Below are 26,577 nucleotides of genomic sequence, written 5' to 3'. Positions count from 1 at the left end.
GCAGCAAATCTTTGCATGCTCATGTACAGCAAGTGGTAGTTGCACACTGAGTATGCTGTATAGTTCACAACCCCCAAAATGGTTGCCTCGATACTCCCTTTTGATTGAACTTCGATTTCCAGCATTTCGGAAACCGACGAATACAAAAAGATTACTCCGTACCGGAAAGTCACAAACAGGGCATCCAAGCCTGGCAATTACAGAATAAACATGTCAAGTAGTTTCAATGCTGATTATCCAAAACATTGGTAACGTCAATCTACTTAACTTCTAGGATTGGTGGTTTAGTAAAGCAATTGCAATGTGACAAATAAATTTCCGACCAACCGTTAATGACATCTGACACAGCCAATGAAGCCTTGACGTAGTCCACTTTTCTTCTGTCGGAGGGTTTTGCTTTACAAACTATTGCAATAACCAAAAGATTTGAGATGACCACGGAAAATCCAACAAATGGGATGAAAAACAATAAGAAGAAGGCGGATGTAAAACTGCAAACAAACAAGCAAAAATGTTTTTGACTCCAAAGATGATACAGATTGAAACAGTTTAAAAGTAAGATCCAAAAATAGAGGCTTAAGGTTACCTGCAGTGTTGACAGCTAATCAAAGGAGTTTCTAAACAGTGGTTCGAAGCCGCTTGAGAACAGTAGGCAGGCAAAGCACATGCGAGAGTAATATTACCAGTTGAGTTATCCATAGTCTTTGTTTTTCACTCTGTTACAAATCCTACGTTTACACGATAGCTCGTCAAAATACACGCGTTGTTTATAAACTTACACTCGTCGTTCAATTAATTTTATTCAAATCCAATTTGTAACTAAGTCACTTGACGAAGCCCAGTGCGTCAAACACCCGGAATTCAATCAAAAGCAGGTTAAGAGTCAAAAACCACGCTGCAATACACTATATAGGCAAACCCCAAAATGGTTAACCTTGTACCTGCGATGCAACGAAACCCAGTCCAAAACAATCTGTACACAATCACAACTCTCTACTCTGATAGTTAGAGTTGAATACGAGCTGTTTCTGGTCGCAGAAACCGCACCAATTTCCATGCTGCTGCAAAACTTCTGTGGTCAACGTCAATGTGTATGCATATTAATCGCTGCCAATGTGCTTAACTCATGCCGCGAAAATATGCCAGGCACGGCATTTGCTTGAGCCCTTGTTTTTTAGGCTGTCAATAGCGTAAAAGATTTTCAATTCTGAACCTTCCAGTTTTTGTTTGCACCCCTTGTTTAACATCCAAATTTAAATTTAATTAATTCACATTCATCTTTTCACGAATTTGCAGTTTGCCACTCAACTAAACGTATAATGTGGAAACATGAGCGTGCGAACATGATATACACTGACATTTCACAAATAATCGCCCATACCTTATCTAAGTCGGCACGTTTGCACGAATATAAAATAGCGATCATTTCATTGCTTTTTGGAGTTCATTGCTGCAACGGTAGCAACGTTGAGCACTTAACATGTAAAGCATTCGATAAAATATATTGCACGAATATAAATAGCGACCATTTTTTTCTAGATTTTGTTGTTGTGTTTTAACGTATTTACAACCGCTTCGTTTCGAGATTATGTCACGTGTGTTTTTGTGCCACATTATTCCCGCATGTTATTGAGTTCGGTCCGTTTCCGCATGTTATTGAGTTCGCTGTGCAAGTAAATCCGTTTCCCGCATGTTATTGAGTTCGCTGTGCAAGTAAACAAACTACACAAATTATACCATCTACTATTTACACTCGTGTACATTATTGCGTAACGAAAATTACGTCACAATGGAGTTGCTAATTAGGATTTGTATCACTTTTTTCTGCACAAAATAATGGCTAGAAAACTAGAAATGTGGCTTTTCTATATGTAGCCAACTTATACATGTTCAATAAAGACTAAAATTCGGACCAGCACCCCCAGAAATTTTAGGCACGAGCCGCCACTGAGTTTGAGGCTTACATTGTTCCTCGTCATTCCATTTTTGACGTGACAGGGTGTAAAGGTTTGATTTGTGACTCAGTAAAAACATAAGCTATGGACAACTCAACTGGTAATATTACTTTCACATGTGCTTTGCCTGCCTACTGTTTTCAAGCGGCTTCAAATCAGTGTTTAGAAACTCCGTTGATTAGCTGTCAACACTGCAGGTAACCTTATTGAAGTTTTTATTCTTTAATCTTAGTTTTATTTTGTTAACACTTTAATGTCAAATAATTTTTTTTGTATGTTTGCAGTATTTCATCCGCCTTCTTCTTTTTGTTTCCATCGCATTTGTTGGATTTTCCGTGGTCATCTCAAATCTGTTGGTGATTGTAATAGTTTGTACAACAAAACCATGTGAAAGAAGAAAACTGGACTACGCTAGGGCTTCATTGGCTATAGCAGATGTTATCAACGGTTAGTCAAACATATTTATTTAAATGCATTGACATTAACTATGTTAAAGATAATGAACATTTAAACTAATTCACACGTTTGTTCTGTAATTGCCAGGCTTGGATGCCCTGTTTGTAACTCTCCGGTACGGAGTAATCTTTTTGTATTCGTTGGTTTCCGAAATGCTGGAAATCGAATTTCAAACAAGAGGGAGTATCGGGACAACCATTTTAGGGGTTGTGAACTATACAGCCTATTCAGTGTGCACCTACCACTTGCTGTACATGAGCATGAAAAGAAGTCTTTAAACGGATCCATCAAAGTTTGCGTCATCAGCGTATCTATGTTTTGATGCTTGTTAGCGACGTTCAAAAATTGACACTATAAATGATAGAGCGATCGCAAGTTCATCAAAAGTTGAGGCACTAGATTTGTTTTGTGTTTGTTCGTAAGCGCTAACAGCAATTTAGGCTTCGTCCGGACAACCGTTACACAAAACTAAGACTGTTAAAACTGAATAACTGATAAATTATTGATATCTTTTTGTTTCCTAACAAAGGGCAAAAATAGGCAGTTCTTTTTATTAACCATTGTCTATTTAATCTTCCCCAAAACTGGGACTTAATCGGTTTTCTTGAGGTGTAGTTCTTGCCTGTTATACACGAGTTATATATGAGTTAGCTGTGCGACGGTAAAAACTCTCGTAAGAAATGCAGAATTCGACTGTTAATTTTTCTACGTTTTGTGCTCTACCTGCTTTTTGTTCTCTTTCAGCCTCGAATCAATGCCTTCAAACCACACTCATCGACTGTCAATACTGCAAGTAAGTTTATACTATCGGTTTTACTCATCTTTCTTAACTGTTACCTTGTGAGTTATTGCGGGTTTGTTTTATTTTCATATTTTTTTTACAGTTTTACGTCGGCATTTTTCTTACTGTTTTGTCTTACAATTCTCGGATTTTCTGTAGCCGTCTCCAATTTGTTGGTCTTAGTGGTTACTTTGATTACAAAACCAAGTGACAGAAGAAAGCTGGACTACGTCAAAGCTTCACTTGCTATGGCTGATATCATAAGTGGTTTGTTGGTTAAAAATTACTTTGGTTAAGAGGAGGTGTATGTTATCAAAAAACCTCGGACACATACCATTATACTGACCTTGTGTATTTTGTTACCTGATATTGGTAGTAATAAGCAACAAGTCTTTTACACAAAACTTGTCCTTTGTTTTGCCAGGTTTGGATGTTCTGTGTGTGACTGTGAGGTACGGGGCAACATTTTTACATTCGTCGGTTTTGGAGATGCTTGAAATTGAAACCAAATCCCGAGGTACCGTTGAAGCAACCATTGGAGGAATTGTGCACTTCTCAACCTACACATTAACCATTTACCACCTACTGTACATGAGCGTGCAAAGGTTTGCTGCTGTTAAGTATCCTTTCAAGTATAAAGCACAATCAGTCCGCTCCGTATATTTTCACCTGGTATTGGTCTGGTGCTTTTCAATAGTGTTTAGTTCAGCACCGGGTAAGTTTAAGTTATACGTGTTACTATAGTGATAGCAGCTCATTTTTTCTGATTTCTAATTTGTTTTTTTGCAGCTTATATTTACGCTGACTTAAAATTTCAAGTTTTGGGCATCGCTTTTCAATATCTTCCGTTTGGTTCATTATACGTTGATATTGTACAATCGAGACCTTTACAATTTTTTGTGTTTATCGCCTTTTTCCTTATTCCCTACGTGTTGGTGGTAAGTTTGAATGTAATCTTAAACTATATATATTTGACTCTGACTATACGTCAAAATTTGCAGACAACATTGACTTGCATAACGGCTCAAATGGTCTGGAAACTTCGTAGAAAGTCTAGAGATTTAATGCAAGCTCACACAGAGAATACTTTAAACAAGGAGATACATTTGCTGAAAGTCACAACGTTTATGGTGCTTGGCTTATCTGTGGGGATAGGTAAAGTAACGAAAGAGAATCTGTTATTTGTTTTGAACATGAAAAACGTATATAACCACATAAAGTTTTGGTAAATTCCATTCCACAGTTCCCGTGGTAACTTTGTCCATCTTTACCAGTTTGAACTTGGTGCCTTGTGATTTTATCTCATCGTCATATTTCATCTGCTACTGTTTTTCAGTATCCACAGGGTAAAGTATGATAAACAGAAATAGCCTACGTGTTTCGGCGTTTTTACCCTTTGTTGTTTTTCTCAGCTTGGTAAACGTGGTGGCATACAGTGCATTCGACCACCAATTTCAAAACAACGTGAAGAAATACTGGAACAAATTATGCACATGCACAAGTCAAGCTTGAATATATCACCGGTTACATATTGAAACTTGTTGCAACGCTTCACTACTGTTGCTTTGTCCCGTTATGTGGGTGTTTGGGAAAAAGGGCGAAGTCGCCTACCCTGACTGGTTGAACGAAGCGATAAATCAGAAGGTTCCAGATTTCAGTGTATGTAACAGTTGTCAGTAATGACTAAACGCACTTTAATCGCCGTTTGTATTTGTAAAATGGCATGAAGTAAATCTGGTGCCTGAAATTTTGACGACCTTCTTCTAATTGCTTACTTATTTTGAGTCAATTTTCCAAAAGTTCACTATACACGCACTATAAAACATACATAAGCTGTTGACAAAAACTTTGGTGGATCCATTTAAAGATTTTAACCAGAAACAAACAAGCCAATATATTTGCATAAAGCATGACGTTTCGACATCAACTTGTGTCATTCTCAAATGAATAAATCTAAAATCAAGCAGCGCGTAAAACCAGTAAAAGCAGTAAAAAAGGCAATAAACACAAGCGCGAAAGGCAGGTTAAAACGTAAAGATAACGGCGATAAAAAGTCACGTGTTAAAAAGGTATAAGGGGGTCGAATTTTGGTCTACATTTAGCTCGGGGCTGTGTTCCTGAATGTTGAGCGATTCCAAAATCAGCAGGCGAGTAAAATCTTTTGACGAAGCCAGTACCTCGGGGTTGTGGAAACGTCATGCTTTATGCAAATATATTGGCTTGTTTGTTTCTGGTTAGAATCTTTAAAACCGTGAATTGTGTACCTCATTTAAAGATTTGTTGTCAAAAAAAGGAATTCAGCATTATGCCATTTCTGTAGCCGATTAACTGTTAAGTTTTATTTTCTCGTCAATGCGATGGTTATTTACAATATCAGTTTATCAAGCACCATCGACTTTTATATTATTTGTTGGAAGTACACTTAATGGGCTATTATGAACAAAACCATCTCATGTACTTTGTATTGGTTGTTTAAAGAGGCATGTTTAAATAAATGGTTTTGTTTCAACGGTCATTTTTTCACGTTTTAATTGTCTTTTTTTCTTAATTTTTTTGATTGTAAATGTTCTCATGCAATACGTCGATCAGTGTTGCTCAACCTGGGGTCAGCTCAGGATGATTTTATCCTTATGACAAAAACCTTTCCCAGTATCTTCTCTTTGGCATAGTAACTCACACGACAGTTACTTACAATGGCATAATTACAAACTTCCATGAATTTGATTTTTGGCTTTTAATTGACACAAAAATCAGGAAAAAGTGAAAAAGTTATGGTGACGTAAGCTATATGACCTCATTGTAAAGGTTTGCTGCAGAACAAACAGCCAAACTGTTCAGATGACATTTGATAGTAAATGTATAATGATCACATTCTGGTAGTAAATGGTAAAACTTCATTATGTGTTCCTGAAAGGGTCGCGTATAGTGTAAGATAACCTCTAAAGGGGGTCGCAAAGTAAAAAAGGTTGAGAGTCACTGACTTAGATGATGTACCAGCTATCCAACTCTTTTAAATAACACGTGTAGAATTAAAGTATATTGTATGTACAAACTTTTATTTAGCCGGGCAAACAAAATCAAGATGAAAAAAACTCAATGGGTAACTGTTGTGATACTTGATCTTGAAAGTTTTTGCGATTCTTTTTTGTTCCAAAATTTCTTCATATTCTTTTGAAACAAGTCATCATAAGCGCTGTACACCATCACGTTTATCAAACTGCAAACCAGTAAGCAAGGATTATAATAGTAAACGATGTTATAAGGAAAGTCAATTCTAAGGTCGCACTTACCCGGAGGAAACAAGAAGAGTGTAACAGATAAAATACGACGTAGAAACAAGCTCACAAGATACCAAACCCACGCTGGTCAAAACGGTTACAAGTAAAACTGGTCGAGCCGTTATGCTGGTCAGTGTTGCCTGAAGAATGTTGTGTGTATTAGAGTCAAATATAGACGAAGATAAACAGAAAAACTTACCACCAACGCGAAAGGGATAAAATAAAACGCCAAAAACAAAAGTTCATCTAAAAGTCTTGTCTCTTTCGCTAACGTACCATGTGGATAGTATTGAAAAGCGAAGCCCAACATTTGAAATTCCGCGTCATCGTACATGTACACTGTGTAAACCAAAGCAAATTAAATATGAGCTATTATCCCTAATATGCAATCATAACGCACGCGGTGAAAGGCCCCACGCTATTGAAAAACACCAGACAAAAATGATATGAATATACACGGACCGGACAGGCAGTGCTTTATACTTGAAAGGATAATTAACAGCAGCAAATCTTTGTATGCTCATGTACAGCAAGTGGTAGTTGCACACTGAGTATGCTGTATAGTTAGCAAATCCAAAAATGGTTGCCGCGATACTCCCTTTTGATTGAACCTCGATTTCCAGCATTTCGGAAACCGACGAATACAAAAAAATTACTCCGTACCGGAGAGTCACAAACAGTGCACACAACCCTGTAAATACAGAAAAAGCAAGTGTCAATTGGTTTTAATGTTGATTATCTTCAACATTAGTAATGTCAATCCACATGAATTCTCGGATCGGTGGTTTAATAAAGCAATTGCAATGTGATAAAAAAGTGTCCAACCAACCGTTAATGACATCGGACACAGCCAATGAGGCCTTGACGTAGTCCAGTTTTCTTCTGTCGGAGGGTTTTGTTTTGCAAACTATTGCAATAACAAAAATATTTGAGATGACCACGAAAAATCCAACAAATGCGATGAAAAACAATAAGAAGAAAGCGGATGTAAAACTGCAAACAAAACAAAAAAGTTTTTAACACCAAGAATGCTACAGATTGAAACAGTTTAAAACTAAGTTTCAAAAATAAAGACTTAAGATTACCTGCAGTGTTGACAACTAATCAACGGAGTTTCTAAACAGTGGTTTGAAGCCGCTTGAGAACCACTGCCCTAAACTGTATAGGCTTACCCCAAAATGGTTATCCTTCTGCACTCGATGCAACTTTATAAGAAATACCAGCCCCCTATAAACAATGTATACTTGTCTCAATAGTTCATGGTTGTGTGAATATGCATGTTGTTTTAAGTTTTTAGGTTGATTTTCGACTTTAGTTATAAATTTTCTTGTGTTATCTGCCAGAACCGATTTCATCGAGCAATAGCTCATTTTGAAGACATGTACGTAAAGTAGGCTACAAAATATGTAAAATTTAAGTTAATGCGGTAATATTTATATAAGGCCAGCGCACTTCGACTAATTTTGGGTGAGTTTCGTTATAAATCTTTGATAGCGTAATTTGTAATAAGCCCGAATTGCTAGAAAATCGTGCAATATTTCATTTTGAAGATATGTATGTACCGATAAAAACATGTAAAATTTAAGTTAATGCGGTAAATGATATTACCACAACACATCAAACGTAGAGTCGATTTTCGAAATTATCATATATTTCATTTTCTAAGTTGGTGGTGTTATGCATGATATGTGTAAATGTCAAGTTGAGAAAAAGACGTTTATGACGATCGCACATCGAATATTTGTGTAAATATGTCATAATATTAATGAATATTCCGCTATATGTTTCCGATATGCTATAACAGTGCTCTTCAACCGGTTATCACGAAAAAATACAAAATATGCATGGGGTGCACCAGTACAAAAAAATATAGTAGGGTGCATCACAAACTTTTAATAAACTATTAATATTTGACTTTCAGGATATTGGAAAAAATATGTTGGTTTTAACTGATGTATAAATGAACCTCTGTATTTTTTAAAAATGTTGGTATCTAATTTGATTCTTGTTTTGGTTTTATTAAGATGATGATATGCATAATGATTTTTCATATCGCATTTTAACTCAGTTTACCTATTAAGTAAACAGGGTATATGAGTTCGTCACAACACTTTAAATGGTTCGCGAAACCATGCAAAAGAGGTTGAAGAGCACTATAAGAACATTGAGAAATGTCGCATTTTTAATCTGGATGAGTTGCAGCCTAGCAGCTCTACGTTACTTACTTAAAAATTGTTATTATTCGTTTCAACGCCTCAATCATTGGAAATACCAAGTGCACCAACGATTTCTGCTCGATTGCACGCCTACGAAATAACTATGTCCCATGACCGAAAGAAATTTGCAGAAAGCAGCTATTTTAGTCTGTGTTCTTAATTCTTATCTTAACTTGTCATCTCTTTTACTCTTATTAGTTATTTGCTTTCATTTTGTTTGATGAACATACTGTTCTTAATGGGCCTGCCATACTGTGTCATTTTGTTTGAAAATTTTTATCTTAAAGAAAAATGTTCACCTTTGACTATGAGGTCAGTTACAGCACGAACACACTATGGATTTATTATCTACTAACTTTTTTGCATTACAGTTATAATGAAACATTTGGTAGCATTGGGTTTCAAATAAGGGAAGGATGCTAGGTAGAACTTTTCTGAGGATTAAAACATGCATAACAAAAACACATGCTGCAAAGGTCCACAAAAGAACAATTCAAACAACAACAGCATTGTGTGAAGATGATTTGCCTATTGAAATGGAAAACCCTTTCCAAGAAAGAACCAATCGCTGCACACTTTGCGGAGTACCTGTTGACTACAAAAATGTGCAACTGTTGTCACAATTTGTGTCATCGGTAACTGGATTGCCATTTCCTCAAAAGGCTACAAGTAAGACAATTGTTTCCATAGCTAGCTAAAAGTTAAACCAATCGGAAATGTTTTTTTTCCACAAACAGATTTGTGCGATCACAAATATAAAGAGGTAATACATGGAATACGAGTTTCAAGGGCCTCTGGGTACATGCCTTACACTTATAAAGAAGCAATATTTCTTGATGACCCAGTGTTAGCTTTTAAATTTGAAGATAAACTGGACACATTCTCTGGAGATGATACTGCATGTGACATAAAAGTTCAAACTCCCTGACCCATGTGATTGATGATTTAAGATCCTGTTTACACCAGATAGTTAAGCAGTGTCAAATAAATCATTGTTGTTTTTTTAACTACACATTATTTGTTGAAGTGTAGTGGTATAACTTAGCGTCCAACACATAGGTTGGATCACAAAGGCTTATTGTACACATTTCTGAATTTAAATTACTAAGACCCTAGTTGGTAATTTGACATATCTTGACGGTGGTGCTAAATACCGCATAATATCGAATGTTACCTCATGTTGTCACACAACAGGTTGTAAAAATCTTGAATATGCTTTTACGAAAATAAATTTTGGGGACTTTTGAAAGCGCTGACAGTTAGAGCTATTCGGGTTGGTTGAGGGTTTGTAAATAAAATAGCTAGAATCTGTTTTATTTTACCCTTGTTGTGCTTGTATTTCCACATTTCCCATACAATGCAGTATTGTAAGCGGAATAACATGCGATCTCATTTGGTATTTAGTACCACCCTCGTGGAGTCACTATTAAGTGGAGGTTTTAACTGTAATTAAGTAGAGCAGACAGATCATAAGCTGTTTTTACACATTTCCAATGCAATTTCACAAAACTAATATCAATTTAAGAATGCATTGGCTTATTCCTAACATTTGCTTGCTGCTAAATGACAACCAAAGCACTTTTGCATCAATATATTTCATAGCAAAATTTGAATTCAACATTCTCACATGGACAAATTTTGACATTCTTTCATTTGGACATGTGCTCCAACAAATCTTGTCATCTAAATGAACACAAACATTACATACAAGACAATTAAAGAAAAAAATGAACATCATACCTTTTGAAACAATCCTTTAAATATTGCCACCTTCAGACAAGAAACTTCTAAAATGGTATAGGTTGTTACAGAACTAAACAAGTATATATTTAAACACATTCAAGAATTATAAAAGCAAAATTTAAACCTGTGATTGAGAGACTCCATTCTGCACCTTATTATGAAGTTTTTGTTGATAGTTTCCATCATGCTTGTGTGCATGATAGTTAAGAGCCTGTTTGGACCGAAAAAATCTTTTGCATGTTTTGCACTGATATGGTTTTTCTCCAGTGTGACATCTCATGTGATTTTTTAAATTGTACTTTCGCCTAAAGTACTTTAAACAAATTGCACATTTCCATTGACTCTTTTGACCCAATTTAAAATTGTCATGTTCGGACACACACAAGCTTCGGCACAACATGCAATGGCGATCCTTGCAGTTAGCTATATGACTTGACTCTTCATACATATGCCTTGACAGACAAGTATAAGGGCTCACAGTTTCTACATTTTCAAGACCCTCCTTGACACTTTTGTCATGTTGATCATTGTTGTCTTTTAACATTTCATTTAAAGCTCCAGTATGAGATGTGGTAACCTCAAGAACAACTGGGGTTTGTTCGGCAATTTGTCCATCATCTTCGTTATCATCATACATGGCATCTTCACTGTCCAAATCCTTTGACATTGCTTGTAAATTTTCTTGTGTGGAATTATTATTTGTCAGAGACCACCCTGTTGGGCTGTTGTCAATAGGGTGCTCTGAGATGTCTTTGCCGAAGTAAACATCCTCCGGGTTTGAATTAACTAGTAATGTTTTGGAACTGTTAAGAACCACAAGGTTCTGATTTAGTATTTTCAACTGATTTTGGATTCCCATAAACTGTTCATTAAATTTTAATAACATTTGCCAATACATTTCTTTCATGTCCACCCGTAAGCGCTTTATTTCTCCAAAAAGCTCTGAATTGGATATTTCTGTTAGACTCTCCTCGTTCATCATAAACAAATTAGTATCAGCACAGTGTTTTTAGCAAACGACTTACGATAACCTACTGGAAAAAACAGTTACCTTTACTAAAAAGTTAAGGGCAAAAAGAGCTCTTCTTCATGCAATATTGCTGTTTAGCAATATTCGACTAATTCAGGGGTCTCTAACACGCGGGCCGCATGCGGCCCTCAAAGGGTTTTTGTGCGGCCTGCGATGTACCTTTTAGAAGTCACGTGTTTTACTTAGGCGGAATACCCTGATGTCAGACCAGAAAATTAACATGATACAAACATTCTCTATTGCTGGTATATGATGATTGAACGAGCCCATTTTTAAATTCAGCAATTTCAATTGTTGCGTCATATTTTATACATTGTTGCGTCATTGTAGGCCATTATTCCCACACAAAGCAATATTACACAGTTGACTCTTTTACTTGCTACACTGAAAATCTGTTTGTTAATTGTTACGATATTGTTTTTTAATGTAGCTAATGGCATAAATGAACATTTTACTTTTTAACATTGCAATATTTTTGATAGTGCGGCCCCTGACTTACTTAAAAGTTTGTTTTTGGCCCCCAAAGCAGTTTGAGTTTGAGACCCCTGGACTAATTTATATCAGTTTAACTTTAACGGTCAAGCGTAACAATTTAAAATGACCTATAGAAAATGTTAAACACCCATATATGACCCAACACAACTTTTCATTAGCTAGGTTGCTGGGTGACGTCACTAAGGCCCATCCGGATCACCACAGATGTTCAAAAATTATTAGGTTTTGCCATTGACACAAATCGACTAATGAGTGGCTGAGTTTATTCATAGACTATGGATTGTTACATGAAAAAAACAACAACAACAACAAAATTATTGCTTCTGCGCATGTTTTTTGAAAATAGAAACTGCATAGCTGTCGCCACTAAAAAACTGGCGCAATTTGGTGTGGTAAAGATCAAATGTGACCAATTTGGGCAATCACGCGCAAATGGCGCTTAGGCATGAAGCAGTTATGTCTTGAACGGTCCAAGTAAGTTGCTTGTTGTCAAAGTGAATAGAATTTGATTGGTGGGAAAAGATGTGTTTGCTTTTCTGACTTTAGATTTTAAACCAAGGTACCTGAAGGTATATAGGCCCGGAAGGTAATAAGGCCCACTGCTCATATTTTTTTATGTGCAAGAAAAAATGCTTCCGTTTTGATGCAATTTTAAAATATATGTGTACTTAAAATGATCTACAAAGTTTTGGACCTGCAAGTTATATGTAATTGTTATCATGACCAATCCAAATTTAGAAGTGTTTATTTTCAACTTTTTATTATTTTTTGTAAAAATTGGTAACAAAAATGAAAAGGTTGTGTTGTCGAAATGAAAACTTATTAAGATATATTAGTAATGGGGTCATTTTAGTTTAATTGGAGCATTATCCGATCTGGAAAAAAGAATTACTTCAAATAAATTTGATTACGGTTTTGTTTGTCAGCCATTGCTTGCAATAAGGCCCAACGATTTTTTGTTATTTTCTCAAGTGTCTTTTATAGTAAAGGCGACTGATTTGCACAAAATTTGCTTTTTTCCTTTCTTAGGAAGATAAAAAGTCCGAACAAGATGTTTGTGGAAGTAATCTTTCATTTAGTATTTTTGGTTATCAAATGTCGAGGGGTCGTTTATTCTTTTTTTAGTACCTTCAGATCAACAGTTATATGTCTTAGTTAACAGTATATGTGTAATATGAGTTAATAACGTTGCTTGTTTGAACTTTTATTTCACCGAAGCAAAGTATAAATGAGTCTGATTGGTTTCTAGACTATCTTTAAAAACATAAAAATGTTGGGCTTTATTAACAGCACAGGTTTGTATTAAGGCCCAAGTTTTCATTTTTTTTAAACTATTATCCTACAAAAACAAAACATGCAAACGTCCTCAAAATCTAATGGATGTTTAATATCAACCTCTACAACAATCATGCCGAATTTGGCCTGAAATTGTTAAATGGTTTTTCAGTTATACGCAAAAGTTTTTTAAGGGGCCTTGTTAGCTGCAGGTACCTCATTTAAGATAGCGAGAAGTTTGTTTGCATCAAAAATAGAGAGGCCGGTACTCAAGTTCGCGGCAGGCTAATGGGAAGCTGGAAACTGCTATCAGAACTTGGGCTTTATCAGTCAAAAACAAAACCACAATATAATTAGCCTAATTGGTACATTTGCACGATTGCAAACCTTAGGTAGGCTGATGGCCTTCAAGGCCGTTTAGTGTAAAATAAACCTTTCCTTTTTAGGCTTAAATTGAGTGTTTTTTAAAAGACCACCCAAGTAACACACCGTACTTTTTTTATTCAATGCACTACCGTTCCGCATTAGAAATGGATTTTAGAGATTTCAGTTGATTTAAAATCTAAAAAGAATTGTTTGTGTAAAGTTTCCAACCATCTTACATCAAACTTGTATTTTCTTACAATTTTTAGCATTTTTGTTGACCAACGTAATAATCACACCAAGATACCCAAACCACGACATGATTTCCATCACGAACTAGGTTGCTTGGGTCTAAAGCAGGGGTCGGCAACCTTTTTTGCACTGCGGACCGTTTATGAAACTGAAATTTTATCGCGGACCGGTCTTCAAAAAAAAATTACAAATATTTAGCAATGAAAACGCCAAAGTTAGTTTCTCCCCCGGGATACATGGGCAAAATGTTGTATAGCATATGGTTAATATTAACCTGAAAAAGTATACGGCCCGGTAACGAACTCCTCGCGGACCGGCGGTTGCCGACCACTGGTCTAAAGTATCAATAATTTACGCTCGTTGAATTTTGGTTGGCAGATATAAAGTGGCCGAGTACGTTGACCTCGGACAAACAACTTGTTTAAAGTCGAAACCGAAAAAAATGTGTTTATAAGCGTCAACGTCTAGACACGACTTTCAAACAAATTTTTAAACGGCAAGAGCGCACATAAATGGCATAGGTCTACTTTAAAGTTCCACATGTTATGTGTTCAGATGCTATAATCAAAGATTTTTTTGTTTCTGATTCCATGGAATCTGCAGGTCAAATTAAATAATGTAGATATGAATAATACAACTGGCAACAAAACTGACAACGAGAATGTTTTCCGTTCACCCGAAGTAATCGGTTTTCTAATGGAACTTATCTCAGTAATCGTTTGTTGCTACGTTCTCGTGAACTTGGCAATCATGTTATTACGGTAGGGTTTGTTTCACACGTTACTGCATATAGTTAAACTGAGTTGTCAAACAATATGGGATAAATTTTAGTTGCTTAGTTAAAAAAAAAAGTACTGTTACACTTATCTATTTGACTGATAAGCAATGTATTGCAATTTGTGGTGGTTTTGATTAATGTGTAGATAAGAAATCGAGACGAAACAATAAACAGTATATATATCCCTTCGTTTTGTAGAAAACGCCGAAAATCGGGCCATCGTCAGACCTGCAATTTTCATTTGATACTCATGCTATTCTTTATTAGTTTTGGGACGACCGTTTTTGCCAAATCTGTTATGGGTGTCGTATTTTACGTGACACACCGTGATACGACTGGATGCCTTGCTGTTGATACGGTTCATCAAGCTATACACACAATAGGTATGTACCCTAAAATTTTATTTTCTTACCTTTTATCGTATAAATTTACAGCAATACATCACAAAACATTTACACAAAAAACAACAAGTTTTATGGAATAGGACAAATACAAAAAGCCTTGGTCTCATTTCAATAGACTGACTTATAAAAAGCAACTTTATTGAAATTAATGTAGGCCTACTAATAACGACAGCAGCAATAAACTTATGAGGTCTTTATTTGGACTATTGGCCTGAAAAAAAAAAACAAATTTAACATTAGCATCAAAGAGAAATTTCACCGGCTATACGTTTACCCAAACTACAGGTTGATTTGCATTGTGTTTGTGTTATATATTATGTTTTCCAGGAGGCGGGTTTCTGTTTGTTTTTCTGTGGATGCGTCAGTACACTTTGTACAGAAACCGGTTTCTCAAACGATTAGCGACGAAATGTGTGCACAGGTAAAATCTCCAAGTATCTTACCGTGTAATTCTACCCGGTTTAAAAAATATTTGACTTGATCTTCTGAGCCACCACGATGAAAGCTGTTATTTACATGTTTACTGTTGCATTTACAGTTCACGACCAAATAACAGTCCACAAACTTAAATAACTACACAGGAAAAAATGCACCTTTAAACACACTATCAAATTGCAAATAGTATTTCAAATATTTTTTTTAATTCACCAAACGTTTTGTTAAGATTCAGCTTCGCGCTGCTCGGTGTCATGCTCATTCTGGTGGCAATGGCACTATTTGGAGTTTATTTTACGTCACTGCCTGTCGACGTAATAGCTGTTGGCCAGAAATGTTTGTACATTGACCAGACCCATTCCGTAGATCTTCTGGCAGCCGGATTTCATGCAATTGCAATATTAGCGCAAGGTGAGAGTTTAACAGACCGTTAAAGTTTTTGTTACAAACGATAGGTAGGCTATTGGCGCCTTTGGATAACTGGCACGTTTGCCTTTTTTGAAAGTTAGTGTAAAACACCTTATTTTCTTCCACCAAACGAAATAAACTTTATGATTCGTGCCGATTCTTATCAGTTTCTCTTTACAGGTTGCGTACTTGCGCTGTTCGTATTTATGCTTCGTCGGCATGAAAGCATGGCAAATGAGGTAATTCGAACCAGAGGCAGATCAAACTCAACCGCACTCGAGCGTCTCCGTGTGGTTGTACAAACTTGTTTTGTTTCATCAACAGTTAGTGTAGCAACTGACATTATCTGCGTGGCGATTACCACTGTCCTACGATATCGCGTGAGCATGCTGGTAACTATTCTTATTTAACAACATCATTTTGCAAATACAATCATTATGTATACTGTTGCAGGTGACGAATGCTATATGGGACTTCGATTCTTTAATCAACTTCATTTGTGCCCTGGTTTGTTTTAACAACTGGAAAGAAATGCTTCACCCTTTCACGAGTTCTAAAGACTCTTCAAGAATACGGCGATCTGATGTTTACGTTGTAACATAGTGGCTGATTATTACAAATATTTTATTTTTCGCCGCCTTTATTACGATACTCTCGGATACACAAAATTGGATGTCAATCTTTTTAGTCACTTTTAAAAAATGATTTTTTTACCAAAATTTTGAGATTCACAAAAAGATCAAATATCATATTATATTGAAATATACCGACATGTCTTTTCCGTTGTTGTAAAGTTACAGAGAATAACAAGAACCTGTGGGCTTGGTAAGTTTTGTAAATATGCAGTCATAAACCAAAACAAACCAATAAAAACAAAGCATTAAATAATACAACTCCAAAGAATAGTTACTAAATGACTTTTGTTGCTGTGTTAACACGAAGTATAATGGACATAATTTACTGTAACACTCCAAGCGTAAAAACGATCTTTATTTCAGAAAAGAAACAAACCGTGCAGTTGGATTGTACTTATAGATTAGGAATAATAAATTATTGATGATCAATAGTCACAAGCGCTTTGTCAGCATAACTCTGTCAGCTTTTAAAGTGGTCTCCAACGTATGGCGCTACCTTGTCAAGAGCAATTAAATTAAGATTAAAATACGAGGACCAGGCAACACATTGTATGCATCAGGTTGCAGACAAAACATTTCAGCACTTCTGTCAGCTGAATTGATTCGAAAGCCACAATTTAGATTTCAAGTCATTGAGCGATTATTTGCGACGCTGAGAAGTTGCGTTTACATAAAAAGCAACTTAACTGACATTTAACTTATTAATCAATTTTTTTTATTGCAAATTAATTGTTTTTAAAAAATAATGTTTTCAATGCAGGGATTTTTCAAAGAAAAGGTTTAACAAAGTAAAGCCATACAGGCATAATGAATGTGACTGAAATGTGGAATATAAGCGATAGCTTTAGTGAAAACGTTTTCCATTCCGTTGAACTATCCGCATTTATTTTGGAAATATTTGTGCTCTTTGCATGTACATATATTTTTGTTTCGATTGCGATTTTGCTCATAAGGTAAGAAAAGCAAATTATTTAAACTTTTGTTCCAGCGTTGACATTTATCCATTTTTTTTATACAAGCTTTGACGTTTATTCATTTTTTTGTTCTAGCGTTGATATTTATTCATTTTTTGCAGACGCTCAACTGCTACTGAGCAAAGAAGTGTTTATGGCACGATTCTTATTCTGCTTTTTATCGGTTTCGGCTTAACGGTTATTGCCAAATCGGTTGTTGGAATTGTGTTTTTTGTAGCTGCCAGAACCACGCAACGTTGCCATTTTGCTGACACTGTTCACCAAGTTCTTCATACTTTCAGTGAGATGTTTCTTTTTGTTCTCACTCACTTGAACAATAGAATTCTGGCCAACGTGGTTAAAAACAGTTGCAGATTGCAAAACCGTTAATTCCATCTTTACTATAAGCACAACACAGAGACTTGTGAAATTCAAGTGCAATGACTTATACGCCACCGATTTTATGTGACCGTGGACTTATTATATCACTTATAAATAAAACGAAAACGAACAAAGAAAGTCAGAAACCTTCACGCTACAAAGTTGTAACTTATCTGTTAACTGTGTTTTATCGTGTAGGCTGTGGAGTTCTCTACGTGTTTTTGTGGATGCGACAATACACACTGTATCGTAACAGGCAGGTCAAGCGTTTTGCTAAGAAATCTGTGCTCAGGTACAAGAATTGCTTTTTGACATTTTAAGCACTAATTAACCACGTCTATTTTCAGATTTAGTTATTCGTTGCTGATCATTATCTTCTTGTTGGAAGTTGTGGCGATGGTAGCGACTTACTTTACCTCTCAGCAAATTGACGTAAACGTCGAAAGAGGATTTTGCCTCTACAGCAACACACACTCTGTCACTTATCTGATTGCTGCTTCATATACCGTGGCCTTCGCGGTTCAAGGTACATAAGGAATAAATGTGAAACTGACATGAGGTATGCTGCTGCCTTAACTATTTCCAGAACAACAGTATAGTCGATCCCAGATTTGAAACCCCACTTACACTAGGTTACCTGCTCTCCACCTTTACGAACACCCCAGACCTCTACCTTTGACGAAATTTCCTAATTTAGTTTTACATTTTTTTGCAATAACATTTTTCGTAGAACTTCTGTCACGGGTTATGAATGTCAGGGGTTTGATTAAACATTTTTGGGTTTGAAACTGAGTTGGTGCATGCTCATCTTAATACACATAGAAAAGAAAATATACTTTGTACGAGATATTTATATTTGTAGGATGTATGCTGGGTCTTTTCTTTTATATCCTACGTCAGCATCAAAGTCTATCACGTGACGGAGTTGGTGTAAGCAACAAAACTACTTGGAGCGGTCTTGAGCGACTTCGCGCGCTGGTTCGAACTTGTCTCATTTCGGCCGCGGTGTGTGCGCTGACCGACGTCATTTGTGTCGTCATCACCACAACGATGCGACGTCATACCACCATGCTGGTAAAAAAATTGAAATTGTTTGAAAAGAAACGGACAGGAATATATATATTTCATTTAAACTTGACGTTTCACAAAACCTTTTACTGACAAGTTTATAAAGATTTGATTTAATTAGAAAACTGATGATGCCCAATACTTAGGTGAGGTATGTATATCGTTAATTTAAAGTTATGTTGTTGGTAGGTAACAAACGCTATGTGGGACTTCGACTCATTAATCAACTTCGTTTGTACACTGGTTTGTTTCAACAACTGGACAGAGATGCTACATCCCTTCACAAGTGGAATCAAGCACGTTGTCAACAAGCAGATTAGCATCACTGTTGTGACCCAATAGCGAGAAAAAAATCTGTGCATTTTCTGTGTATGCTTCAGCATGCGTCACATTTAATGTTTCCGTTGCACGCTAAGTTACAAGGGAAACCCATTGACACGTTATTTGCACCAAAGCAAAAAATCCCGCAATTTTATTGTTCTGCGTATATTTCTGCTTCAGCTTCTTGCGAAACCCAATCACTTCACTTTTTGATGAAAAGTTGCAGCAAAAGTTACAACGTCAACAAAGAAATCTTTAAAATCAGTGTAAAAACTATAACTTTCAACTTTTTTGTTTTGGCTTGTGGGTATTAGTTGCTTTTTTACAATTATTGGCTTTGCACTTAAAAAAACTAAAAAGTAATTTTAGTGTAAAATACATTCAAGCAAATGTTTCTGCTAATTTGTGCTTTATTTGCATAAAACATATTCAAAATGTACCACATCCGCACAGTCAATGCACTTTTTAATTTCCATTGAAAACATCCGGAAAAATATATTTACATTTAAAAATAAATAAAAAGAAAATATCGTTTCTTTGCTGCCAGGCATGGTATTACAAGTCCTAATGTGCATGCTGTGTTGAATTTCCTTCGCCAAATCGGTTTCAATAAAGTGGTTAAATTTGAAAAGACACGAGATAGTCTCATCACGCTTGTAACGATCGCCTTGCGCAGCCACGTCACGCGCAAAGACCGTGATGTAGCATAAATACGTCACAAAATTACGCTGTACGATATTTTTCGTGCCTGGGGCCATTGGTGCTCAATTCATCTGCTTAAATAGGATTGGTGACCCTTTATTACATCTGTTGAGAAATGAACGTAAGCAATGTTGAACTTGCTGCTTTACAGGATTTGGATTTTGTGTACATCGACTGTGGTGTTGTATTATCATCATGGAGAGATGAGCGATGCATTGTTAATAACCCATTGTTAAATGGGTTTTAAAGAGCAGATATCGGTTATAATGGAGTTCAATTGTTTGTTTTTGAAAATTGAGTGACAAAATAACCAAAGGGGGAAAGGATGATTTAGAGATTCTCGATGAAATTACCAGTTGCTTGACAGTATAATTTTGCATGCAAATAAAATTTAAATTTAATGATTACACAATACAAGACAAATGATTTTTTTTAAATTGGATGGTTCCAGAAAGATTCATTCATAACTTAAAAAAGTCTAAGCATAAAAACAGTCTTGATTAAGAATAAACAAGCTAGCCAGTATGCAGTCTCATCACACTTGTAAGTAAGGAACATATTGACGTTTTAAAACTCCTAGACCCATTTTTAATGATTTCATCTATACCGGAGATGAGCTTTATCTTATCATGTAAAATTGGTCAAAACGTCAAAAAGATGTGCTTATACTTACTGGCTTATTTGTTTATCAATCAAGCTATAGGTTCTCTAAACTGTGTGCGTAACAGCATTTTTATCGATAAAATAAAATACACTTTTGAATTACAGGTTTTTGCCTCTTAGGTATAAACATCATAATTTCACTTACGTATACCCACGTGCCACAAGCCCTAAATAGAGCAATGAGCGGCGAAAGTCCAGAACGGCCTAGGGTTGCAGAACCTTTTCTTATAGATAGAGTCGTCAGTCCGCAGCCCTTCGTATCACCCGAACCTGAATTCTTTAATGAAGTCTTTACTATGACTGCCGCAGCAACGTTTCGCCCTACCATATTCAACTCAATGGTCATTGATCGTTTCGAAACACCTGTCTATTTCGTACCTCTGAAACCCGAACTTGTAGCTCCACCAATACCAATTGAATTTGTCCAGCGTGTATTTCCAGTCAACGAAACTACAACCGTCCCTGAAAATAGTTCAAGATTGAACATTGCGACAGAAAGTGCATTGGATTTACAAAATGGAAATTACTTGAATCAGTCCAATGAAACTTTATTGCCATCCAATTTAAGCACGTTCAACAGCGGCCGACCCGAGGAACTAGACGATTCCTGGCTACCTAACCGCAATTACACACAAATAACAGATAATTATACCTCCACGAGTGTGCTGGAGTCCTCGCCATTGTCAGTTTTTCTGCATTCCAACTTAACCACAACCAGCGTGATGAAGGCGATTACACCAAGCACCCCTACTTCACAGCTTTGTGGTTTTCCAAGCTTTTGTTCATCGAACGCTTTATATGATTGTGCCAACATTGCATTGAAAGCATGCCAGCAATGTAACATGGCCGGGGCGTCCATTTTTGTGGCTCTAATAGTTTTGCTGGGTCTACTCATCGTGATGGGCAATGGATTTGTTATCTGGTGTAACATGACAAAGAAGAGCGGATTTTCTGGGACGTACAGCAAGATTAAAGCGTCGTTAGCAGTTGCTGACATGTTGACAGGTAACGTCGATTGTGATGATATGAAACGAATGACCTTTAAACTTTACCTTGTGACATTAAGAGATTCGCATCATGATCAAATGTAGTCAAAGTTTAGGCATGTAAACCTAAAGAGTCAGGTTTTTTATACTTTTAATTCTAAATGAAAAATAAATAAATAAAATATTGCTTTACAAAAACATAAATTAGATCTCAGTGCCTAAATATTAAAAGGACGGATACAAAATTGTCTTCAAACGTGCTTAACTTATTTTAACAGATCAGCGACTAACTTTGATTAAATCAATTCGTTTTAAACTAAAAACACATGCAAATTAATATTACATTAAGTTCGTATTCAACTAAGTTTTTTTCTCTCGTGTAGGGGATTCCAAATCACATTTTGCTTGCAGGAATTCAGATTTTTGGAATCGCCATCTACAACTTTAGCTGGACGTTGAATTCAACAGCAAACGAACTTGATCGACATCAGTTACAGTTACGGGGTTCACCACAATCGATTGCAGGCGGAATTTTTCACGTTTTCGGTTTTACTGCTTCCCTGTACCATTTGATATTTCTTGGCCAGCAGCGCTTTTGCGCTATCAAGTGGCCAATGCGATATCGGAGCCAACGGAACAGAAATGTATACGTGGGGTTGATCACTGTTTGGGGAATGGCTGTTTTGATGTCAGTGGTTCCAAGTAAGTTAATTTTGTGTCGTAAATGAAGGTTTATTGACGTTTTTTGTAACTATTATCTTCTTTTTTTAGCTTTTTTCCCTTCCGTCTACACCTACACATACTCCCACCCAATATTTCTGTTTAATATTACCATGAAAGAAATCACATTAAGTCAAGACCTGGGGCCACTTGCGCTGATTTTTACATTTCTATTTATTGTTCCTTACGTGATTATGGTAGGTCGTATTCTCAAAGTGCGTTTTGAGCTATTTTTTGCAAATGAAGAAAATTGGAAACGTATTTGAAACTTAATGATAATTGCGTCATTATTAACTTTTTAGCAATGCATATTAACAATATATAATGGTCTGTGGCCTTACGTATATTTACATTTTACTAGAATTTTTACTGTTGACTTTAGACTGCTTTAACCGTTGCTTCTGGTGCCATCCTGCGTTCGTATAAGAAGGGATCCCGTGATCTTTCTCAGCGACAGGAAGCACATAAAATAGAAAAACGGGAAACAGCTGTGTACAAAATGCTGGCCATCATGCAGATTGGTTTTACAATAACTCTGGGTAGGTATAGGGCAGGGATGGGCAAACTTTTCAGTGCAAGGGCCACATTCAAAAGTTCATAATTTTATGGGGCCGCATTGTATTTCACCAACGGCCTCTTACTTGTTTTTAAAAATAACTGGTGTAAAAAATTAGATTTATATCATATATATATATATATATATCATTTAAAGCCGCCTAAAATTCTCAGGTGTATAAGTTTAGCTGAACGGAGATAACTGTTTAAGACGTCATAATCTATATTGTGACGATTGCAGTGCCTGTTCTTTTCGCATTGTTGCACACAATAAGCGGATAAAAAGCCTTGCGCATATGGCCAGTCTCACGAAATCTCGTTTTAGCAGTTTGAAAATCGAAATATTTGGCAAAACACTTTTAGTCACGTCACGGCAGTCAGTATATATATTTTTTCATACAAGGTCACGGCCGCACAAACTCGTCTCCGCGGCCGTATATGGCCGTACGACCACAGGTTGTGCACCCCTGATTTAGCCCAAAATATTAACATAGTATATTTTCAGCTATGTGCAAATACGTTCGTTGTCACTTTGTTTGGAGAAACATTGGTTGAAACGCTACAATTGTAATTGTTTTAAAACAAACAGGCTTTTGTTGCAACATAGGCTACACCACGTTTTTTTTTGTTAATAAATTCCTTGCGCCAACATTAAACAAAGCGAGCGGGTCTGTGGTAACGATTCTATTGCCGTGTTTAATGTCCGTTTGCAATGTACTGCAACGACCTAAACTTGATCCAAAATGACCAAAGTTTTGGCGTCAACAGTGCAAAGTGGGCTGTAATTGAAAACGTGAATAGCTTTTACTTTTATCGAACGAAGAAATTGTGTCAAGTGACGATTTGCATAATAACGTGGCAGAAACAACAGGCTAAAACATGTAAAACGTATCTGTGTTTAGTTCCAAAGTATGGTACTGGTACAGATTCTGCATGTGGTAAAGGTATCGGCAAGTCGCACCTTCGGTATTTTTTAAAACTCTACGCCTGTGCTTATAATACTATTCAGCGTTGCTCGGTAACTTTGTCTTTAAAATTTACTAACATTTGGCGGGCCGCATAAACTCCTTTGCCCACCCCTGGTGTAGGGCAACCAATTGATTTGTATTTGCGAGTTTCTAATCCAAATCGCGAACTAAGCTATTTAATTGCGGCTATTTAAGGATCAATCACAATATACTGATCAACTTGCTGCGGGGAGCCGTACACTGTTTTGACATGTAAGGTCTTTATAGTGCAACTGGTGACAAGACATTGGTGGTACAAACTTATATTTTACTGTGGTTTATGGACATTTGTGGCACCACAATATGCTCTGGGGCTTAACAAACTGAGCTGCAGTCTTTTTATGCTGTTTGCGGAGTGCGGTAGCCTGTCTATACTGTTTGAAACTATATTCAAATCCCATTTTTACTCTGTAAACGTGTTGCTATGTAGTTTTCTTTAACCTTAAGCCTAGATTTGTCAACCTGGGCGGATGATCACATCGCTGGAAGTTTTGCTAATTTTATAGGCTTTTTGAAAAATGGTCCCAGAATACCACATAACAACAAGTTCTTAGAGTAAATATGGGATTTACATTGAGAAGTTAGTATTTTATGCCTTTGTTTGAAAGTGTTCAAAGACATAAGACTGGTTAAAAAAACCCACAAAACATCAACTGTAGCTTATTTGATCACTTCTATTGCAGTGCCTCTTTTGGTCGTGGTGGTCTTGAACTACACTGGTGCATTGACGTGTGAGACAATTTCTACACCACTTATTGTATGCGTCTACTTGAGCATGTCAAACAGGTAGGTTGTAGTGTGTATGTTGGGAGTCGTATGAGAACCGCCCATGTACTTAGTTTATGATTATGGCATCTTTTCATGATGTTGTCGTCATTAAACATTATAGGCTCTTTTCACTTTCCACTAAACGACACATTTTTTGAAAGAAAATTGTTAAGTTATAATCCACTTACTTGTTTTTTCATTTTTATGAACGGTTAGAGGAGCAAAGCATGGTTGCCTTGAACTGTGCATTGTTGTATATCAAGTGTCTTGGGAAAAGTAATAATGGCTGGGCTGAGATTAGAACCCACAACTCGCCCTAATATTGTTTTTAGTATTGTTGCTTCAGTAACGTCAATATATCTTCTAGTTTGGTGAACGTGATTGTTTACGGATTTATGGACAAGAATTTTCGGTCAGCTTTTGTCGAAGGCGTGCCGTCTTGCTTTCAAAAACACCCACCAGTTCAAAAGACATCAACAGGACCAAATCAACAAGCTTCGAAATGTTCAACGAACACAACGAAACTGCAAGGAAGTCTTGCCACTCATTCTGTGTAGTGATTGGTTTATAATGCTAGTATGTTTTTGACACAGCAGCAGAACCATAAGCATGTATTTAGACATAAAAAGTTTATAAATGTCACAAGACGCAGAGTTCATTGGGAAGTCGAGTTAAATATTTTAACGGATATGTCATTCTTATCTATGGAAATGTCGTTCATATATCCAAGCTCAAATTTAGCCTTTGCTTGTTGCGTTAAAAAGTCCACAAAGCAAAACGATGTATAACCAGCTAAGGGTAGCATTCAAGGCGAGTTAAATCTGTTTTGCCGTGCGCAATATTATAAGACGAAAAATAATGAACAGACTGTGATGTTGGTTGAACGCTGTTTGTATTTTAGGCATGTAACTTTGAAATGTTTGTGTGCTTATCTCAGACATATTCAACATCGATAGCATTGGTAATCAGCCTGCGACATTTTTTGGATGTGCTGTATGGTAACCAATATCATACTGTACATGTAATTTTTTTTAAAATTTTATTCGGTTCGATTTAGCAAAGTGCTTTATCTCCAAATGTAATATAACGCATCTTATGTCACGCAAAGTTACATTTATATTTACTACTTGAGACCAAAAAAAGTTTTTGTCAGCGTTGGATGTATTAATTGCTTAAACTATATTATGTTTCTTACTTGGGTTTTGCACAAAGCGACCTTTCTTGCGTTAAGTGCTTCAAAGCCGACTCTCGTATGGTTCCTTTGCACGATTTGTTGCCTCAGACCCTATCTATATTTAAACTTATATATATAACAAAAAAGTGTTCTGTTCGATTTGTTTGATAACGTTTTGCGTAAGCATGTAGTATATCTTCCTTGCTTTTTTCTATTGCGTAGCTGACGCTTATGGGAGTGAGCTGAGTACATCACAATTGCGAAGATTCTCTATAATTTTAAATAAATTTAATTAGCTATAAGTAGCCGGTTGCTGGATCTGGCATAATGTCATACAGCCCTAAAACGCCTTGTTCCCAGGAAGAATCCTGTCTTGGGTTTGAATTCCACCAAAGGATAGATTTTTTCTAGGCTAGGTTTTTTTAGCCTATGCCTTGTCTTATGGGAATGGTCGAAAGACCGGCTAAATTGGCATTACTCTTTGAATAGGCCAGGCGTACTATGATTTATAAATGAGTAGGCCGTGATCGCTGGTCTGCATGAACGTTTCAGGGCTGATCCCATAAAAAAGGTTGAGAACCATTGCTCCAGACTGTACAGGAACTTGTTAATGAAGCACGTACGCACGTAGCCTGTAAAAAACGATTCGGAACCACTGCATGTACGATTTTTGGTCAAACGTTTTTAACTAAGAAGATTTGGCGACGGTGGCAAACTGATAGGGCACGAGACAAGGTTAATGATTGGTCTATCCTAGTTCACTGCACGCGATGCC

At 36.4% G+C, this 26,577-nt stretch overlaps 6 protein-coding genes across 7 annotated transcripts; 4 read left to right on the top strand and 2 right to left on the bottom strand.

Annotated features, from left to right (window-relative positions):
• Positions 1 to 6,229: 6,229 nt before the first annotated feature.
• LOC145214293 (uncharacterized) lies at positions 6,230 to 7,766 on the bottom strand. Its single transcript, XM_080082793.1, has 5 exons — positions 7,556 to 7,766; positions 7,300 to 7,463; positions 6,670 to 7,161; positions 6,483 to 6,610; positions 6,230 to 6,409 (listed from the first exon to the last, which is right to left on the bottom strand). The coding sequence occupies exons 3-5, from the start codon at positions 6,802 to 6,804 to the stop codon at positions 6,286 to 6,288; spliced, it is 387 nt and encodes a 128-aa protein (XP_079938919.1). The 5' UTR covers positions 6,805 to 7,161; positions 7,300 to 7,463; positions 7,556 to 7,766; the 3' UTR covers positions 6,230 to 6,285.
• Positions 7,767 to 9,036: 1,270 nt separating this feature from the next.
• Positions 9,037 to 10,097, top strand: LOC145214779 (small ribosomal subunit protein bS18m-like). Its single transcript, XM_080083380.1, has 2 exons — positions 9,037 to 9,355; positions 9,424 to 10,097. The coding sequence occupies exons 1-2, from the start codon at positions 9,103 to 9,105 to the stop codon at positions 9,612 to 9,614; spliced, it is 444 nt and encodes a 147-aa protein (XP_079939506.1). The 5' UTR covers positions 9,037 to 9,102; the 3' UTR covers positions 9,615 to 10,097.
• Positions 10,098 to 10,262: 165 nt separating this feature from the next.
• On the bottom strand, positions 10,263 to 11,492 carry LOC145214778 (uncharacterized). The gene is made up of 3 exons (XM_080083378.1): positions 10,554 to 11,492; positions 10,427 to 10,473; positions 10,263 to 10,369 (listed from the first exon to the last, which is right to left on the bottom strand). The coding sequence occupies exons 1-2, from the start codon at positions 11,409 to 11,411 to the stop codon at positions 10,459 to 10,461; spliced, it is 873 nt and encodes a 290-aa protein (XP_079939504.1). The 5' UTR covers positions 11,412 to 11,492; the 3' UTR covers positions 10,263 to 10,369; positions 10,427 to 10,458.
• A 2,731-nt stretch (positions 11,493 to 14,223) lies between these two features.
• LOC145214304 (uncharacterized) lies at positions 14,224 to 16,650 on the top strand. Of its 2 annotated transcripts, none has more exons than XM_080082805.1 (6): positions 14,224 to 14,605; positions 14,890 to 15,005; positions 15,354 to 15,447; positions 15,691 to 15,872; positions 16,050 to 16,261; positions 16,323 to 16,650. In XM_080082805.1, the coding sequence occupies exons 1-6, from the start codon at positions 14,469 to 14,471 to the stop codon at positions 16,470 to 16,472; spliced, it is 891 nt and encodes a 296-aa protein (XP_079938931.1). In that variant the 5' UTR covers positions 14,224 to 14,468; the 3' UTR covers positions 16,473 to 16,650. The 2 variants fall into 2 exon arrangements, with proteins under 2 accessions (XP_079938931.1, XP_079938930.1); XM_080082804.1 differs by having other exon boundaries at positions 14,821 to 15,005.
• Positions 16,651 to 18,191: 1,541 nt separating this feature from the next.
• Positions 18,192 to 19,557, top strand: LOC145214887 (uncharacterized). The gene is made up of 3 exons (XM_080083499.1): positions 18,192 to 18,364; positions 18,701 to 18,912; positions 19,096 to 19,557. Exons 1-3 carry the CDS (start codon positions 18,235 to 18,237, stop codon positions 19,246 to 19,248), a joined length of 495 nt encoding a protein of 164 aa, XP_079939625.1. The 5' UTR covers positions 18,192 to 18,234; the 3' UTR covers positions 19,249 to 19,557.
• A 1,084-nt stretch (positions 19,558 to 20,641) lies between these two features.
• On the top strand, positions 20,642 to 26,071 carry LOC145215330 (neuropeptide FF receptor 2-like). Its single transcript, XM_080084019.1, has 6 exons — positions 20,642 to 21,597; positions 21,990 to 22,280; positions 22,350 to 22,495; positions 22,681 to 22,837; positions 24,544 to 24,646; positions 24,996 to 26,071. Exons 1-6 carry the CDS (start codon positions 20,772 to 20,774, stop codon positions 25,183 to 25,185), a joined length of 1,713 nt encoding a protein of 570 aa, XP_079940145.1. The 5' UTR covers positions 20,642 to 20,771; the 3' UTR covers positions 25,186 to 26,071.
• The last annotated feature ends 506 nt before the right edge of the window (positions 26,072 to 26,577 follow it).

This window comes from Phallusia mammillata, chromosome 2 (assembly GCF_965637545.1).
Source record: "Phallusia mammillata chromosome 2, kaPhaMamm4.hap1.1, whole genome shotgun sequence".
NCBI classification, from domain to species: Eukaryota; Metazoa; Chordata; class Ascidiacea; order Phlebobranchia; family Ascidiidae; genus Phallusia; species Phallusia mammillata.
The sequence above is the reverse complement of the archived record's forward strand: the minus strand, read 5'-3'. Positions and strand labels throughout refer to the sequence as shown.

Excerpts from the sequence above, each read along its gene's own strand:
- LOC145214304 (XM_080082804.1), top strand. The coding sequence starts at position 14,469 with ATGAATAATACAACTGGCAACAAAACTGACAACGAGAATGTTTTCCGT. Across the intron at positions 15,873-16,049 it reads AATTGCAATATTAGCGCAAG|GTTGCGTACTTGCGCTGTTC; the intron begins GTGAGAGTTTAA and ends TTCTCTTTACAG. Across the intron at positions 16,262-16,322 it reads GATATCGCGTGAGCATGCTG|GTGACGAATGCTATATGGGA; the intron begins GTAACTATTCTT and ends ATACTGTTGCAG.
- LOC145214293 (XM_080082793.1), bottom strand. The coding sequence starts at position 6,804 with ATGTACGATGACGCGGAATTTCAAATGTTGGGCTTCGCTTTTCAATAC. Across the intron at positions 6,611-6,669 it reads TTATCCCTTTCGCGTTGGTG|GCAACACTGACCAGCATAAC; the intron begins GTAAGTTTTTCT and ends AACATTCTTCAG. Across the intron at positions 6,410-6,482 it reads ACTCTTCTTGTTTCCTCCGG|TTTGATAAACGTGATGGTGT; the intron begins GTAAGTGCGACC and ends ACTGGTTTGCAG.
- LOC145214887 (XM_080083499.1), top strand. The coding sequence starts at position 18,235 with ATGGTAGCGACTTACTTTACCTCTCAGCAAATTGACGTAAACGTCGAA. Across the intron at positions 18,365-18,700 it reads CGTGGCCTTCGCGGTTCAAG|GATGTATGCTGGGTCTTTTC; the intron begins GTACATAAGGAA and ends TTATATTTGTAG. Across the intron at positions 18,913-19,095 it reads GACGTCATACCACCATGCTG|GTAACAAACGCTATGTGGGA; the intron begins GTAAAAAAATTG and ends TGTTGTTGGTAG.
- LOC145214779 (XM_080083380.1), top strand. The coding sequence starts at position 9,103 with ATGCTAGGTAGAACTTTTCTGAGGATTAAAACATGCATAACAAAAACA. Across the intron at positions 9,356-9,423 it reads ATTTCCTCAAAAGGCTACAA|ATTTGTGCGATCACAAATAT; the intron begins GTAAGACAATTG and ends TTCCACAAACAG.
- LOC145215330 (XM_080084019.1), top strand. The coding sequence starts at position 20,772 with ATGAGCGGCGAAAGTCCAGAACGGCCTAGGGTTGCAGAACCTTTTCTT. Across the intron at positions 22,838-24,543 it reads TGGTTTTACAATAACTCTGG|TGCCTCTTTTGGTCGTGGTG; the intron begins GTAGGTATAGGG and ends CTTCTATTGCAG. Across the intron at positions 24,647-24,995 it reads TACTTGAGCATGTCAAACAG|TTTGGTGAACGTGATTGTTT; the intron begins GTAGGTTGTAGT and ends TATATCTTCTAG.
- LOC145214778 (XM_080083378.1), bottom strand. The coding sequence starts at position 11,411 with ATGATGAACGAGGAGAGTCTAACAGAAATATCCAATTCAGAGCTTTTT.